This window comes from Lactuca serriola, chromosome 9 (assembly GCF_051521515.1).
Source record: "Lactuca serriola cultivar US96UC23 chromosome 9, Lser_US96UC23_V15, whole genome shotgun sequence".
Taxonomy (NCBI): Eukaryota; Viridiplantae; Streptophyta; class Magnoliopsida; order Asterales; family Asteraceae; genus Lactuca; species Lactuca serriola.
This window is the reverse complement of record NC_136416.1, coordinates 175,583,904-175,597,208: the sequence shown is the minus strand read 5'-3', so window position 1 is coordinate 175,597,208 and position 13,305 is coordinate 175,583,904. Positions and strand designations below refer to the sequence as shown.

At 33.3% G+C, this 13,305-nt stretch overlaps 1 protein-coding gene across 1 annotated transcript in view; it reads right to left on the bottom strand.

The window, feature by feature from the left end:
* The window catches only part of LOC145076315 (uncharacterized), a 30,237-nt gene that overhangs the window by 15,875 nt on the left and 1,057 nt on the right, over positions 1–13,305 (bottom strand). Inside the window, exons 2-5 of the mRNA XM_079022239.1 lie at positions 12,852–12,927; positions 12,385–12,810; positions 11,872–11,985; positions 11,357–11,754 (exon numbers count right to left, since the gene is read on the bottom strand). Coding sequence (XP_078878365.1) covers positions 11,357–11,754; positions 11,872–11,985; positions 12,385–12,810; positions 12,852–12,927 — 1,014 coding nt within the window. The remainder of the gene's footprint in view (positions 1–11,356; positions 11,755–11,871; positions 11,986–12,384; positions 12,811–12,851; positions 12,928–13,305) is intronic.

Sequence of the window (13,305 nt, the reverse complement as noted above, 5' to 3'; positions counted from 1 at the left end):
AGACACAAGATAGAAGAAAGACTCCTCGTGGCAAAGAGGGTATCGTCAAAAGAGAACCCTACAGATCCTCTCACCAAGGGACTGACTAGGGTTAGACATTTGCAGCATGCGAGGAGCATCGGGCTGAGAGACGATATTATTTTTAATAATTAGATAGCTATTTGTGAAACTTGTCAAATGTAATTGACATTTGATGATTAAATAAAAGTTGTCATTTATTTATAAGAAAGGTGTTGCTATTTTATGTTAATTGTTTACTATTGTTTCAATTTTGCATGTTTTGACTTCCAGAATAATTATTTTATTCAAAACTCTCCACAGTCGGTCATATGTTGGAAGTAGGTATTGAATTAAGACTGTCATGAATTTGGCTTGTAATATTTGTCTAAGGTGCATTAGACATGGCAATGGTTACTACAACATTCATGAGTGCTCATAAGGTCTGAGTATTGGATTAAACCCACGCTCACCTGTATCACTTCATGGAATTTATCTCGAGTGATCGTGAGACAGTAATATCATATATATATATATATATATATATATATATATATATATATATATATATCTTCAAACCTAGAAATATGAGTTGTTGACTATGAGTTGGTTATCCATTGATTGTACGAAAACGCATCAGTTGTTGGATTAGTGTCTAAGTCCATAACTATTTTGGTATGTACTTGACCCGATGGTGCATGGTCCTTTTGGGTTGCCTTCACCAAAGCAACTTGATAGGATAAATTATGGAGAGAAAGGATTAAATATGATTTATTAATATATTATGAGAATAATATATTAAAGGAGAAATCATATTGTTTAATTAATATTAGTCAATAATTAATTGGTAATTAGTTTTGTGACTAAAAGAGATTAATTAAACTTAAGGGACTGGAATTGTAATTATAAGATAATTGCAATTTGGGCCATGGATTGCCTTGAATCAAGGGGTGGACGAATTCTATGGGGAAACCCATAAGAAAATTGTCCATGGGCTTGATTAAAGGAGTCTATGGGTTGCTTAGGGCTTAAGCAACCAAATTAGGGTTTCCTTGTTAGATAACCCTAATAGCCTCACTATATATAGAACCCTTAAGGCTCAAAAACGTGGGGGAACTTCTTTTCTAGGGTTAGAACACGTTTTAGGCAGCCTCTAACCTCTCTCCTCTTCATCCTCTTGCTTATGGTGTTTGTGAGCCATTAGAGGAGTGACACTTGTGACTCTAAGCCTTCCAAAGTCAATTCAAGGAGGAATTGGGATTGTTATTGCTACATAACAATCAAGGTACTATCTTAAACCTAATTATATGTTAATATTGATTTCCATATGCTAGAATTAGGGTTTATAGTCTTGGATTCAAAGCATGTACAATAGAGAAACCTAGATCCAAGCATTAGGGTTTGTATGAGCACATAGGATGTCTTATGACCAAAACCCATCATCAGTAACTTGATGTCATAAAACGTGCTTTTGTGCATAATTCAACTAGTAGTTAGTACAAGCATATGAGTCGAAGTTTATATGTTCCTTCTAGCATTAGAAGCGATATTTGGGCCCCTCGATGATTTGTTTTTGACTTGTGTGTCGGGCCCCGACAGAACCTAATTGATGTGTTCAATTTAGTTCTATGTCAAACAAATAAGAGACGGAGAAACAATTGTTGGACAATAAGTACGACATTGTTCCATGTATTTGTCCGGCTGATATCTTGAGAACAGATGATTATATGATCACTTATCTAAAATGGGGCTTCATAGTTCAATAGAGTTTTAAAGACCTACGATTGTTGGTTGGCTCTTGAATTTATACTTGTAACTATAGTTATTAGACTTATCCAAGTGGGAGACTGTTGGATAAGGTGTCTAAGTCCGTAACTATATTTGGTATGAAGTTGACCCGACCCGACATGGTCCATTTGGGTTGCACTTCACCTAACAATTTGTATGGATATACTTTTGAGAGTAAGATGTCTATGATCTATTAATATATTATAAGTTATAATATATTAATATTAAATCATATTATTTAATTAGTGTTGATCAAGAATTGATTTTGGAATTAATTTAATGATCAAAAGAGGCTAATTAAATATGGACTCTTACATAGGGCTAAGATTATTTAGGATGGGCTAAGAGTATATGGAAGTCCATGGATAGTCCATGGAGCTTCTAACCCATGGATCCTAGGTAAATGAAGAGTCATGGGTATTAGGGTGTAACCCTAATCCTCCATACTATATAAAGAGATCCTTGGTTCTAGAATTAGCACTAGTATGTGTGAGAAACAAGGCTGGGCCGATTTTAGTGAGCATCATATTCTCTCAAGTATTTCCAAGTTGTTTTAGGTGATTTGTGACACCACTTCAGGCATCCACACTATTGGTGCTAGGCTCTAAAACTCCAAGCAATCAACTCCAAAACAAAGGTATGTTATTCTACTTAAATTTTTGTATTACAAGTACCCCATAACATGCTAGTTAGGTTGTAAACCTTGGAAATCAAATTTGTATGTATTTTAGAGAAAACATAGATCTAAGGTTTCTAAGGTTGCATGTACACCTAGTATGATACTGATCCTAGTATGAATGCTTTTATGTATACTTTTAGTAAAATACTTGTATATATTTATAAAAGTATAACTCTTGGTCAGAGTGTTTTAATCCCATTGTGTTTATAGTTATATATCTTTTATGGGTTGATATACTTTATTCGCGATAAACAATGCTCTGATACCAATCTATCACACCCCAAAACCGGAACGGTGGAATCGTTCTGGGGTGGAGGTAGTCATGTATAGTCTCATAACAATGCAATATAGTAAATCAAGCAACGACATCCATTGCATTAAATAGTATAGTTAATACAAGTGTTCTTTGTAAAGTTTAAATGACACCAAAAATGAACATATTATCAAAAGAATAAGACGAGTCTTGAATAAGCTCTGTCTTCGCAAAACATGGCAATCTGTACCTGTCTACTGGTGACCTGAGGATACAAGTTATTTTGAAAGAGTAGATCAGCATACAATCTGGTGATTTAATAAGCATTTTAGTGTCAAATGTTTGTATTAGTTTGATGAAAATGTTGGTAAGTGTTAGATGTAAAATGTTTGTATATTCCCTAGAAAATCCTATATTTTTTGCTTATAATTACATGTGGTCATCTACCAAGACCCAACTGTTTTGTATGTTTGTTTGTTAGAAAAAATGTATGTTTTCCCAAGTTTATAACTATCTTTACTAGAAAATAGTATGTATTACCTTTTTATGTGAGAATATCACCATATGAATGTAATGGAAAAATGAAAGTGTGCGGGAATATTGTATAAAATAACTACTGAAACACTAACTACCTTAAAACCAATTAGTTAAATTAAGGTAAAATGTGATAAGCTTGTAACCATGTTGATTGACTGTTGTAAACATGACGACCTTCTGACGTCGAAACAATGTGACATTTGTCACCCCTTAGCCTTGCCGGCTGGAACTGTAGTTAACAGTCGAGGTGTTGGATTGTCTGTCCCGTATAGATCTATACACACAATGCCCGCTCTCCCTCCAGGAGACTCTGGTTACAAAACGTGACACAGCAAGTGTATTGTTGTGCCATTAAGTAGTATCTCACATTATTGTTATCTTGTTCTAGTTATAGTGTATATGTTCCTTTTGTAAATATATAGGTTCCTTTTGTTCTTGTTATAGTATGAATGATCTGACTCATGTAAGTTTCATTGTTCTAGAATAGTAAATAGTAATCCTCTAAACTATACCTATTATAGTATACTAGCATGCTTGTTGTATAACTGACATGTTGAAAGACTCACTTGTTAATCATAAACGATTAAGTTGAGTATAACTTAAAAATGAGGTTTAATATTCATATAAGTATTTAATATGTATAAGTATAAGTTAATCGACAGTCGGACTAGTGAATCCTACCCTAAGCCCACAACCAAACAAGGAATAGGAGTCAAGGTTGTTAACATTAGTCCTAAGTCTATTAAAGCATATTTGTACTTAAATATCTATATGAATATTATTTTTGAAAGTAAAAGGGTTTTATAAGTAATTTAAAAAGGGTTTTGAAAATGAAGTTTAACAGTGTTTGAAGACAGTAAAGTTCTTATGTTTGCAAGAATTCAAATGTATAACCAAACACAATTCAGTTGTGTCTCAACTTGTATCCCCCCCCCCCCCCTAAAAGCATTTAAAACAAGTAAAAGGTTGATTATAGGGGTATGAACTCACCTGTAGTGAGTGGTTTGAATGAAGGATTGATATAAGATTCTAAGTATGCCAAGTGAAATCCCGAGCACAAACAGATCCTAATAAACATATAATAACACATATATGTGTACAATTAGTGTACATAACAACTAATCATGTATGGAAGACACCCTTAGGAACTAGGAATCACTCATAATGGAGTGTTCAATCACATATGATTGGTAAAAGGGAGTTTACGGCCACACTTATGAGTGTGTACGGCCATGGGTGTGTTTACGGCCAAGAACACTTGAAGTGTTCACGACCCAAGCTTGGTCTATGAGGGGTTTACGACCATGTATGAAGGGTTCACGACCATCATGATCTCATGAAGGGTTTACGGCCACCATGAAAGGTTTACGGCCGTAAACTCTTGAAAATCATGAACAATATGTTTGATTCAAGGTTGGAAAGTAAGTATTTCTATTGGATATAAGGTGGTAGAAAAGATACTCACGATTTTGGGAGCCTTTGGGGTGTTCACGGCCACCAAGAACAAGTTTGTGTTCTTGGTGAAAAGGATGAAGGTTTGAAGATCTAAGTCAAAAGAGTTGGATTCATGGATGAAATCAAAAGGTGTCACTTGAATGTGAAAGATATCAACAACCAATGAAAGGAATACTTAGAACTTTGAAGAGAAATGGAAGTGTTCTTGATGATACTTGAGAGAGAATTGAGTGTTATTGACTTGAGGATGTGAGAAAGGAACAAAAATGAAGGAACTTCATACTAAAGGGAGGGGTTCATGGCTGGCCATGGGTTTACGGTCGTAAACCTTACTTTGTTGTCGTGAACTCCTTGTGATGGAGTTTCCGGCTTGATTTCAACTCAATGAACTTAAGTTAACACATCCTAACACACAAACCTTGAATGTATTAGGCTTTAGAACACTCAAACAGACTCTTAACAATACTAAAAGATAGCAGAAACGAGTCTGACTTTTGATTGAATCGATCGACTATACAAGATAGAAATTTCGGTTTGTCACACTTTTTGAACGAGTGCTTTTCCTTTTTTAGATTTTTTGGGGTTGGAAAGTTCGGGTTAGGTTTCCCGAACAATTTTGGGTTCGGGCTCGTCAACTGATTCAGGAGCGGGTTGAGTTTCCCATATATATTTTAATTATGGTGATGGAACATATTCCGCCAGGGGGAGGGGGTTGAAAAGTTGTTGGCCTAAGAGGTTGTTTCGTGTCAAATTGTTGTGGTATTTCTTGATATAAAAAATGTTGGGCTTGGGGTCGAAATGAAATCAAAGACGAATCCATTTATGGTCGGTAAACTTACGTTTCAATTTGACAAACATTTGCACGCGATTTGATACGAGCAATAAATTGAGGGTTGTCTGGATTAATTTTTGGATTGCAAAGATTTCAAATATTGTATAAAGTGAAAATGTTGTGTGTAAAAACTATAGAAGAAGATAATTTTTTATAGTGGTTTTTGAATATATATATATATATATATATATATATATATATATATATATATATATATATATATATAGTCATCGCCAAAGGCTACAAAGGGCAAACGGTAACATTTTTGGTGCGGAGAAAGTATCACACGTGGTATACATACCACACAATCTAATATAGGGTCGGTAGGGTGTGTACCGCATACCACACTCTACCATGGTATGTGTGACAACCGTCATTATTGATTCGACCACAGTCAACAAAGTCAACAAGTCAAGTCGACTAGTATTAGGGTTGTAGGACAAACGCTATGTTTTCCTAATGTTCCTAATGTATAACTTACACAGATTAATACAAAGTACCTCTCTTTTATCAAAATTATCAAATATAAACTCTGATAAGGGTTAGTAACTTAACAAACTTGATAATTCATATATATATTATTTGGGGCTCAATGATATTCGCAACCTAATGTAGTAGGGTTTACAAACCTAACACTACGGGGCAAAACCCTACTACAAACACAAGTCGTGGTGTAGGTTTGACCGCTGAGGCCGACTTTAAAAACAACCGCATTCAAAGTGTAATGAAAGTCACTACTCTGACCCTTGGTGGGTAAGTATCCTGTCTTACCTGATGCATGAAGGTTCTATGAAAACTATTATCTTCAACATGAAATACCAGCTCTCAAATCTCTCTCAAATCACTCCCAAATCTTTCCTGGTAACAAGAACCACACTTCTAACCTATCCCTTAAACACCCATACCATCCCAACCCTTCAAATTATTGAAAACCACTCGAAAAGTATGATATCCTAGACCCAAAGCTTTAGTACACTAAAAATGAAAATGCTCGATGAAGGAAAAAGAGTAAATTACCTTTTTTTTCTTGAAGTAAATGTGTTTTTTGAATTTTGGTCCTATAAAGTCTTTCTTGCAATTTTGATCCTTTCTTATAATATATTGGCCCCAACTCCAAAACAATAATTTATTTTAGAAAGATAAATTATTGTTTTGATTTAATACAAAAATATTTTTATTGCAATTCTAGTCCTTATTTGAGTTTTTTTAAAACTCTTTTCTATCTTTGTTCCAAATAAAATGACTATCTTTTTAGACCAATTTTACAAAATTCAGTTTTATTCGTGAAAAAATAGTCACTTGACTTGAATAGAAGTGCTAAAACTCTATAAGAACATCAAATAAAGATCACAATTATGAAAAGAAAAAAAGCCTTTGAGACCAAATTACATAAACCAATACTCGAAGGTCAAATATGTAATTTACTCTATAGTCATTTTACTTGGATTATGAACCAAAAAATATTAGAAAGACATCAAAAAGCTATTGAGACCAAAAATTTTCTTATAAAAAGAATTATACTAAAAACCAGCATGTAGTTTTCAAAAAAAAAAAAAGTAAAATACCTTTTTAAGTTTAATGATTTTACGATTTTAGTCCCAAAAAAGATTAATATAACACTTTTGGTCCTTATTTAATGTTTCATAACAATTTTGCTCCCTATTCCAACTAAATTAACTATTTTATCCCAATGTTATTCGTGTTATGACTCTGATACCACTTGTTAGGATCATTACTAGCCCAACAATTCCAACATAAAAGAACAATGAGGTTCAATTTTCTAAAGATAATTGGTGATTGAAGGGATTACCCATTGCCTTATATGTTAGCATCTAATTTTTCTTTTTGCCGATGTGGGATTGGGTTTGCACCCAACAATTTCATTCGTGGTTTCTTATAGAGGGGTTTGAGAATATTGATGTGGAGTCTTGGGGTAATGATATCGTCAGTAACTCAAATGTTATGGTGGCTCTAAAAATTAAACTATAATTCATAAAGGGTAAACTTCATTTTTGGGTTCAAATTATGAAGGAGGAAAAAATTATGCTAAGTTGAAGATGCTTTCAGCCCTAGCTGATATTGATGTTCTTTTTAGACTGGGGTGACGGTAGGGAGTCGATAATTGAAGACAAATCGACTTTACTCAAGTCCCTGTCTAATGTTGAGAAGTTTGATGCTCTTGATTTAGCTCAGAAAGCTAAAGTGTAATGGGCTATTAAGGGAGATGAAAACTAGAAATATTTTCATAGGATCTTAAATAAAAGGCGCATCCAACTTGTTATCTGTGGTGTTTTTTTTCGTATGGTGATTGGATAGATGAGCCAAATACAGTTAAAAAGAAATTTTTTTCCTTTTCAACCACGTATTCTTCTAGGTGATATTTTTATGAAGAGACTTCCAGATTTTCAACGAAAGTGGTTAGAAGATAATATTTTGACAGATGAGATAAAGAGGGCAGTGTAGGATTGTGATTCTGATAAATCCCCAGGTCTGGATGTATTCACATTTGAAGTTTTTTCATAAATTTTGGCATATTGTGGGCCCTAATGTAGTTAGTGCAATTCTTGAGTTCTTTTCCTCGGCCAAGTTCCCGACCGACTGTAATCCCTCTTTTATTGCCCTCATTCCTAAGGTGGCGGATGCCAAGTTTGTTAAAGATTTTCTTCCTATTAGCTTGATTGGTTACCAGTATAAGATTGTAGGGAAAATCCTTGCTAATAAACTGAGTTTTGTGGTGGGTGACTTAGTGAGTGTTGAGCAGTCTACTTTTGTCCGAGGACGTCAGATTCTTGATGGTCTTATGATTCTAAAGGAGTTAATTTCTTGGTGTAACAACAAGAAAAAGAAGGCGATGCTTTTTAAAGTAGATTTTGAAAAAGCGTATGATTTGGTAAAATGGAATTTTATTGATAATTTTCTTCATGGGTTCGGATTTAGGGAGCGTTGGAGGAAGTGGATTACAAGGTGTCTCTCTTCTTCTAGGGGTTTTGTTCTAGTTAATGGTATCCCCACATAAGAGTTTTAGTTTTTTCGAGGGATTAAACAAGGAGATCCTTTGTCTCCTTTTTTTTCTTGGTTATCCAGACTCTTCACTTATCTTTTTCTCGGTCTAAGGAACAAGGGCTTTTCTCTGCTATTTTTGTTGGGTCCTCTTCTTCGGTCCAGGTGTCTCATCTGTTTTACCTAGATGATGTATTTTTTATTGGAGAGTGGAAAGATTCTAAGCATCGCCATATAGTTCTGATTTTATAATGTTTTTTATGGCTTCGGGTCTTAAAATCAATCTACGAAAATGTAGGTTATTAGGGATTGAAGTTCCATCCCCAGAAGTGGAATCAGCAGCGGCTATGATTGGTTGTATGGCGAGCAAAACACATTTTCTTATCTTGGAGTCATGATTGGTGGCTCTATGTCAAAGTTGGCTTCTTGGTCTGATATGTTAAAGAAGGTGGTAGAGCGGTTATCCAGGTGGAAGGTTAAAACTCTTTCTGTTGGGGGTAGGCTTACTTTACTAAAGTCTGTTTTGGGCTCCATTCCAACTTATTATATGGCAATTTATAGGGGTCCTTACTGGTATTTTGGCTAAATTGGAGGCTTTAAGAAGGAATTTATTTAATGGTGTTGATAAGGATGAAAGGAATATAGTTGGTAAGCTAGGAGAAGGTGTTAGCTGCCAAAGACAAGGGTGGTTTAAGGGTTGGTAACTATTTTGCTTTGAATCGTGCTTTGTTATTTAAATGGGTTTAGAGGTTTATTTCTCAACCAAAGGCGTTTAGGGTGGAGGTGGTTAAAAGTATTCATGGCCCTAATAGTTTCTTAGATATATCGACTCCGATTAATAAACATTTGGCTTGGATCGACATTATACGCACATGTGAAAAAACAAAAAACTCATCTTCCCAACATCATCATCTATTATATCAATTTAGGACAAATAGACAGATGGTTTTCAGATACTTACAAAGAAAACCTCATTACATAAATCCTACTCTACACTCTTAACAAAACACTCATCCTAATCTATTGATTAAGAACAGACGGAGAACAATTAGGTTATACAAACCCTAACGTCTTATTACACACAAAGAGAATTAAGAGACAAACAAAGAAATATCTAGTGAATAATGAAGAATCAGTCTTCCATCCAACAACATATACTCCGGGTAAACGGATATTATGACCTGCGTGTTAACCCGTATGATTAATAAGAAGAACCTTCAACCTTAGTCAACAACTTCCATTAATTAACACTATCAACCCATATACTCTAAATTCATATCAAATCTTATCTATATAACTTCCACATGACACTCTGCACAATCTCAAATGACAAGTTTGTAACACTGATTGTAATATTGACAATATTTAACACCCCTCCTCAAACTTGACATTTGAGGAAAAATATTAACTCTATTTAAAAGGATTAATTAAGCCAATTTCATCTATCAAAAAATTATGTTTTGAAACACTTAAAAACTTTGTTAAAATATCAGCTCTTTGTTTTGAAGAAATTATTTTTTTCAACTTTAAAAAACCCCTTGTAATTTTTTCCCTAACAAAATGCAAATCAATTTCAAAATGTTTTGTTTTTTCATGAAATACAGGATTTAAAGCCAGCTTAATAGCATATTCATTATCACAAAAATCTGGTACAGGTATCAAACTTTTAATTCCCAAATCAAACAACAATTTTAAAATCCAAATATTTCACATGTAATAGATCCTAAAACTCTATGTTCACACTCTGTTGAAGATCTGGATACAGTAGCTTGTTTTTTACTTTTTTAGGAAATTAGAGAATTTCCAAAATAAATTAAATATCCAGTAACTGACTTTCTTGAATTAAGACACTTAGCCCAATCAGCATTTACATAACCCATTAAGTCATAATTTCTTGATTTTACAATTGAAATACCTTTACCAGGACTACTTTTCAAATATCTAAGTAACCTGAATGCAACATTTAAGTGTGACTTATGTGGTTTATGCATAAACTAACTAAGAATTTGAACACAATAAGATATATCTGGTCTTGTAATGGTTAGATATATAAGTTTTTCAACTAATTTCTGAAATTTAGTTACATTTTCAAGTAAAGGATCACTATCATCACAACTCCTTTTGGGAACAAAATTTGCCTCTAAAGGAGTTGAAGCAGGCTTACAGCCTAACATACCAAACTCATGTGAAAGTTCAAGACAATATTTCCTTTGGTTTAAACATACTCCTTTATTAGTATTTAATACTTCAATTCCAAGAAAATAGCTTAATTTCCCTAAATCTTTGATTAAAAATTTTGAGTTTAGGAAAGATTTAACATTCTAAATTTCAAACTCATTACTTCCTGTAAGAATAATATCATCCACATAAACCAACAAAATAACAATTGAATTGCGGTCTTGTTTAACAAACAAGGAGTAATCATTTTCACTTCGAGTAAAACCATAGCTAAACAATTCAAAACATAACTTTTCATTCCATTTTCTAGGAGCTTGTTTTAATCCATATAATGACTTAACCGGTTTACATACTCTTGTATGACCTTTAGTAAGATACCCTTGAGGTAAACTCATATACAGATCCTCAGTTAAGTCTCCATAAAGAAATGCTTTATTAATGTCTAATTGATACAGAGGCCAAGATTTATTCACAGACAATGCAATAACTATACGAACTGTAACTATTTTCACTACAGGAGAAAAAGTTTCCTGATAATCAACCCCTTCTCTTTGGTTATACCCCTTAGTTATAAGAAGAGCCTTATACCTTTCTACTTCCCCATTGGGTTTATACTTAATTCTATAAACCCACTTACAACCTATTGGTTTTCCTTTTTTTAGGAAGTTCTACAATACCCCATGTATGATTACGATATAAAGCTTCCATTTCATTATTCATTGCTTCAATCCAGTTTGGATCTACACATGCTTCTTCAAAACTTTTTGATTCAATAGTGTTATTTAAATTACAATGAAAACATTTATTTTCAGCACTAAGAACACAATAATTCATTGTATGTTCAATTCCATATCTATGCCTCCCTTCAACAATATAATCATTGAATTTCACAGGCATTCGAGACTCTCTTCTAGACCTAGATGCCCCTATTGAATGTCCTAGAGAAGGCAATGAATCTAAATGACTATTTTCCTCAGTTGAATCTGAATGACTTGGCATAGTCCTATCAGATGAAGGTTCAGATACCTCGTTAGTCTGGTTGTTATTAACAAAAGTAGTACCAAACTAAGTTTCATCCAGATTCTGAGCTGTATTAGAGCTATCCATTTGATGGTTAACACTCAAGTCATTTAGATCTATTAAATCACTCACATATTCAAAATTATTGTGATCATGATAATAAAAAGGGTCTACTGAATTACTAAAATCAAATTGATTATCAACAGTTGTTGACTTCATCTTAAATGGGAAAACTGACTCATAAAACTTCACATCCATGGAAACAAAAATAGAATTTGTATCAAGACTTAAAAGTTTATAACCCTTTTTTTTCAGAAGAATATCCTAACAAAACACACTTTTCAGCACGCTCAGAAAACATATCAAGATTATTAAGTTTTGTAGCAAAACACAGACTGCCAAAAACTCTTAAGTGATCAAAAATAGGCATTTTCTTAAACACTAATTCATAAGGAGATTGTCCTTTTAAAACTGAAGTTGGCATTCTATTTATCAAAAAAATTGAAGTTAGAATAGCCTCTCCCAAATATTTTATAGGAAGACTAGACTGAAAAAGCAAAGATCCAGCAACATTAAGAATATGTTTCCTTTCAATAATACCCTTTTGCTGGGGTGTATAAACATAGGTAGTTTGATGAATAATACCATTAATTTTAAAAAAATCTCCATCTTATGATTTAAAAACTCAGTTCCATTATCAGAACGAACTGTTTCAATTTTAGAATCAAACTGATTTACCAAAATATTAAAAAATGAAGTACAGCTAGCATAAACTTCATCTTTACTTTTTAAAAGATAAACCAAAGTAGCCCTTGTGAAATCATCCACAATAGTCAAGAAAAATTTATAGCCTTCTCTAGTAGACACTCTATAAGGACCCCATACATCTAAATGAATTAGTTCTCCAAGTTTAGATGAACTATGAACACTATGAGGAAAAGACTCACGAGTTTGTTTTACTTTGTGACAAACATCACAAGGAGGAAGACAAGAATTATCAAAGTTAAGAGTATCTTTTAAAGAATTTAAAGCTTGTTCAGTAGGATGACCTAATCTACTATGCCATGTAAGCTTAGAAACACAACACTTAACAGAATTACAAGAACTAATACCTTAGGAAAAGCATCTAGATAATACAATCCCCCAGACTCTCTACCATTCTCCACAAAATTTCTTTGATTGTAAACTCTGAATTTTACAACAATTTTCATTAAAAACAACTTCACAATTTGTGTCTTTGCATAACTTGTGAACAGAAAGAAGATTTACATTAAAACCAGGAACAGCAAAGACATCAAAAAAGTGTTAGTTTTTCAAAAAATTGTAAATTTCCAATTTTTTCAATTTTAGTAGAAGAACCATTAGGGTGATTAACAAGAAGATTCAATTTAGAAACATCAATAGTATCTTGCAACAAAGACTAAGATGAAGTCATATGTTGATTTGCACCTGAGTCAACAATCCACTTTTGATGATTGACAGTAGAGTGATAAACATTAAAAGAAGGAATACCGATCATATTAGCATTGACAGAAGTATCCTCAAAAGTTGAGGATCTTTCATTGA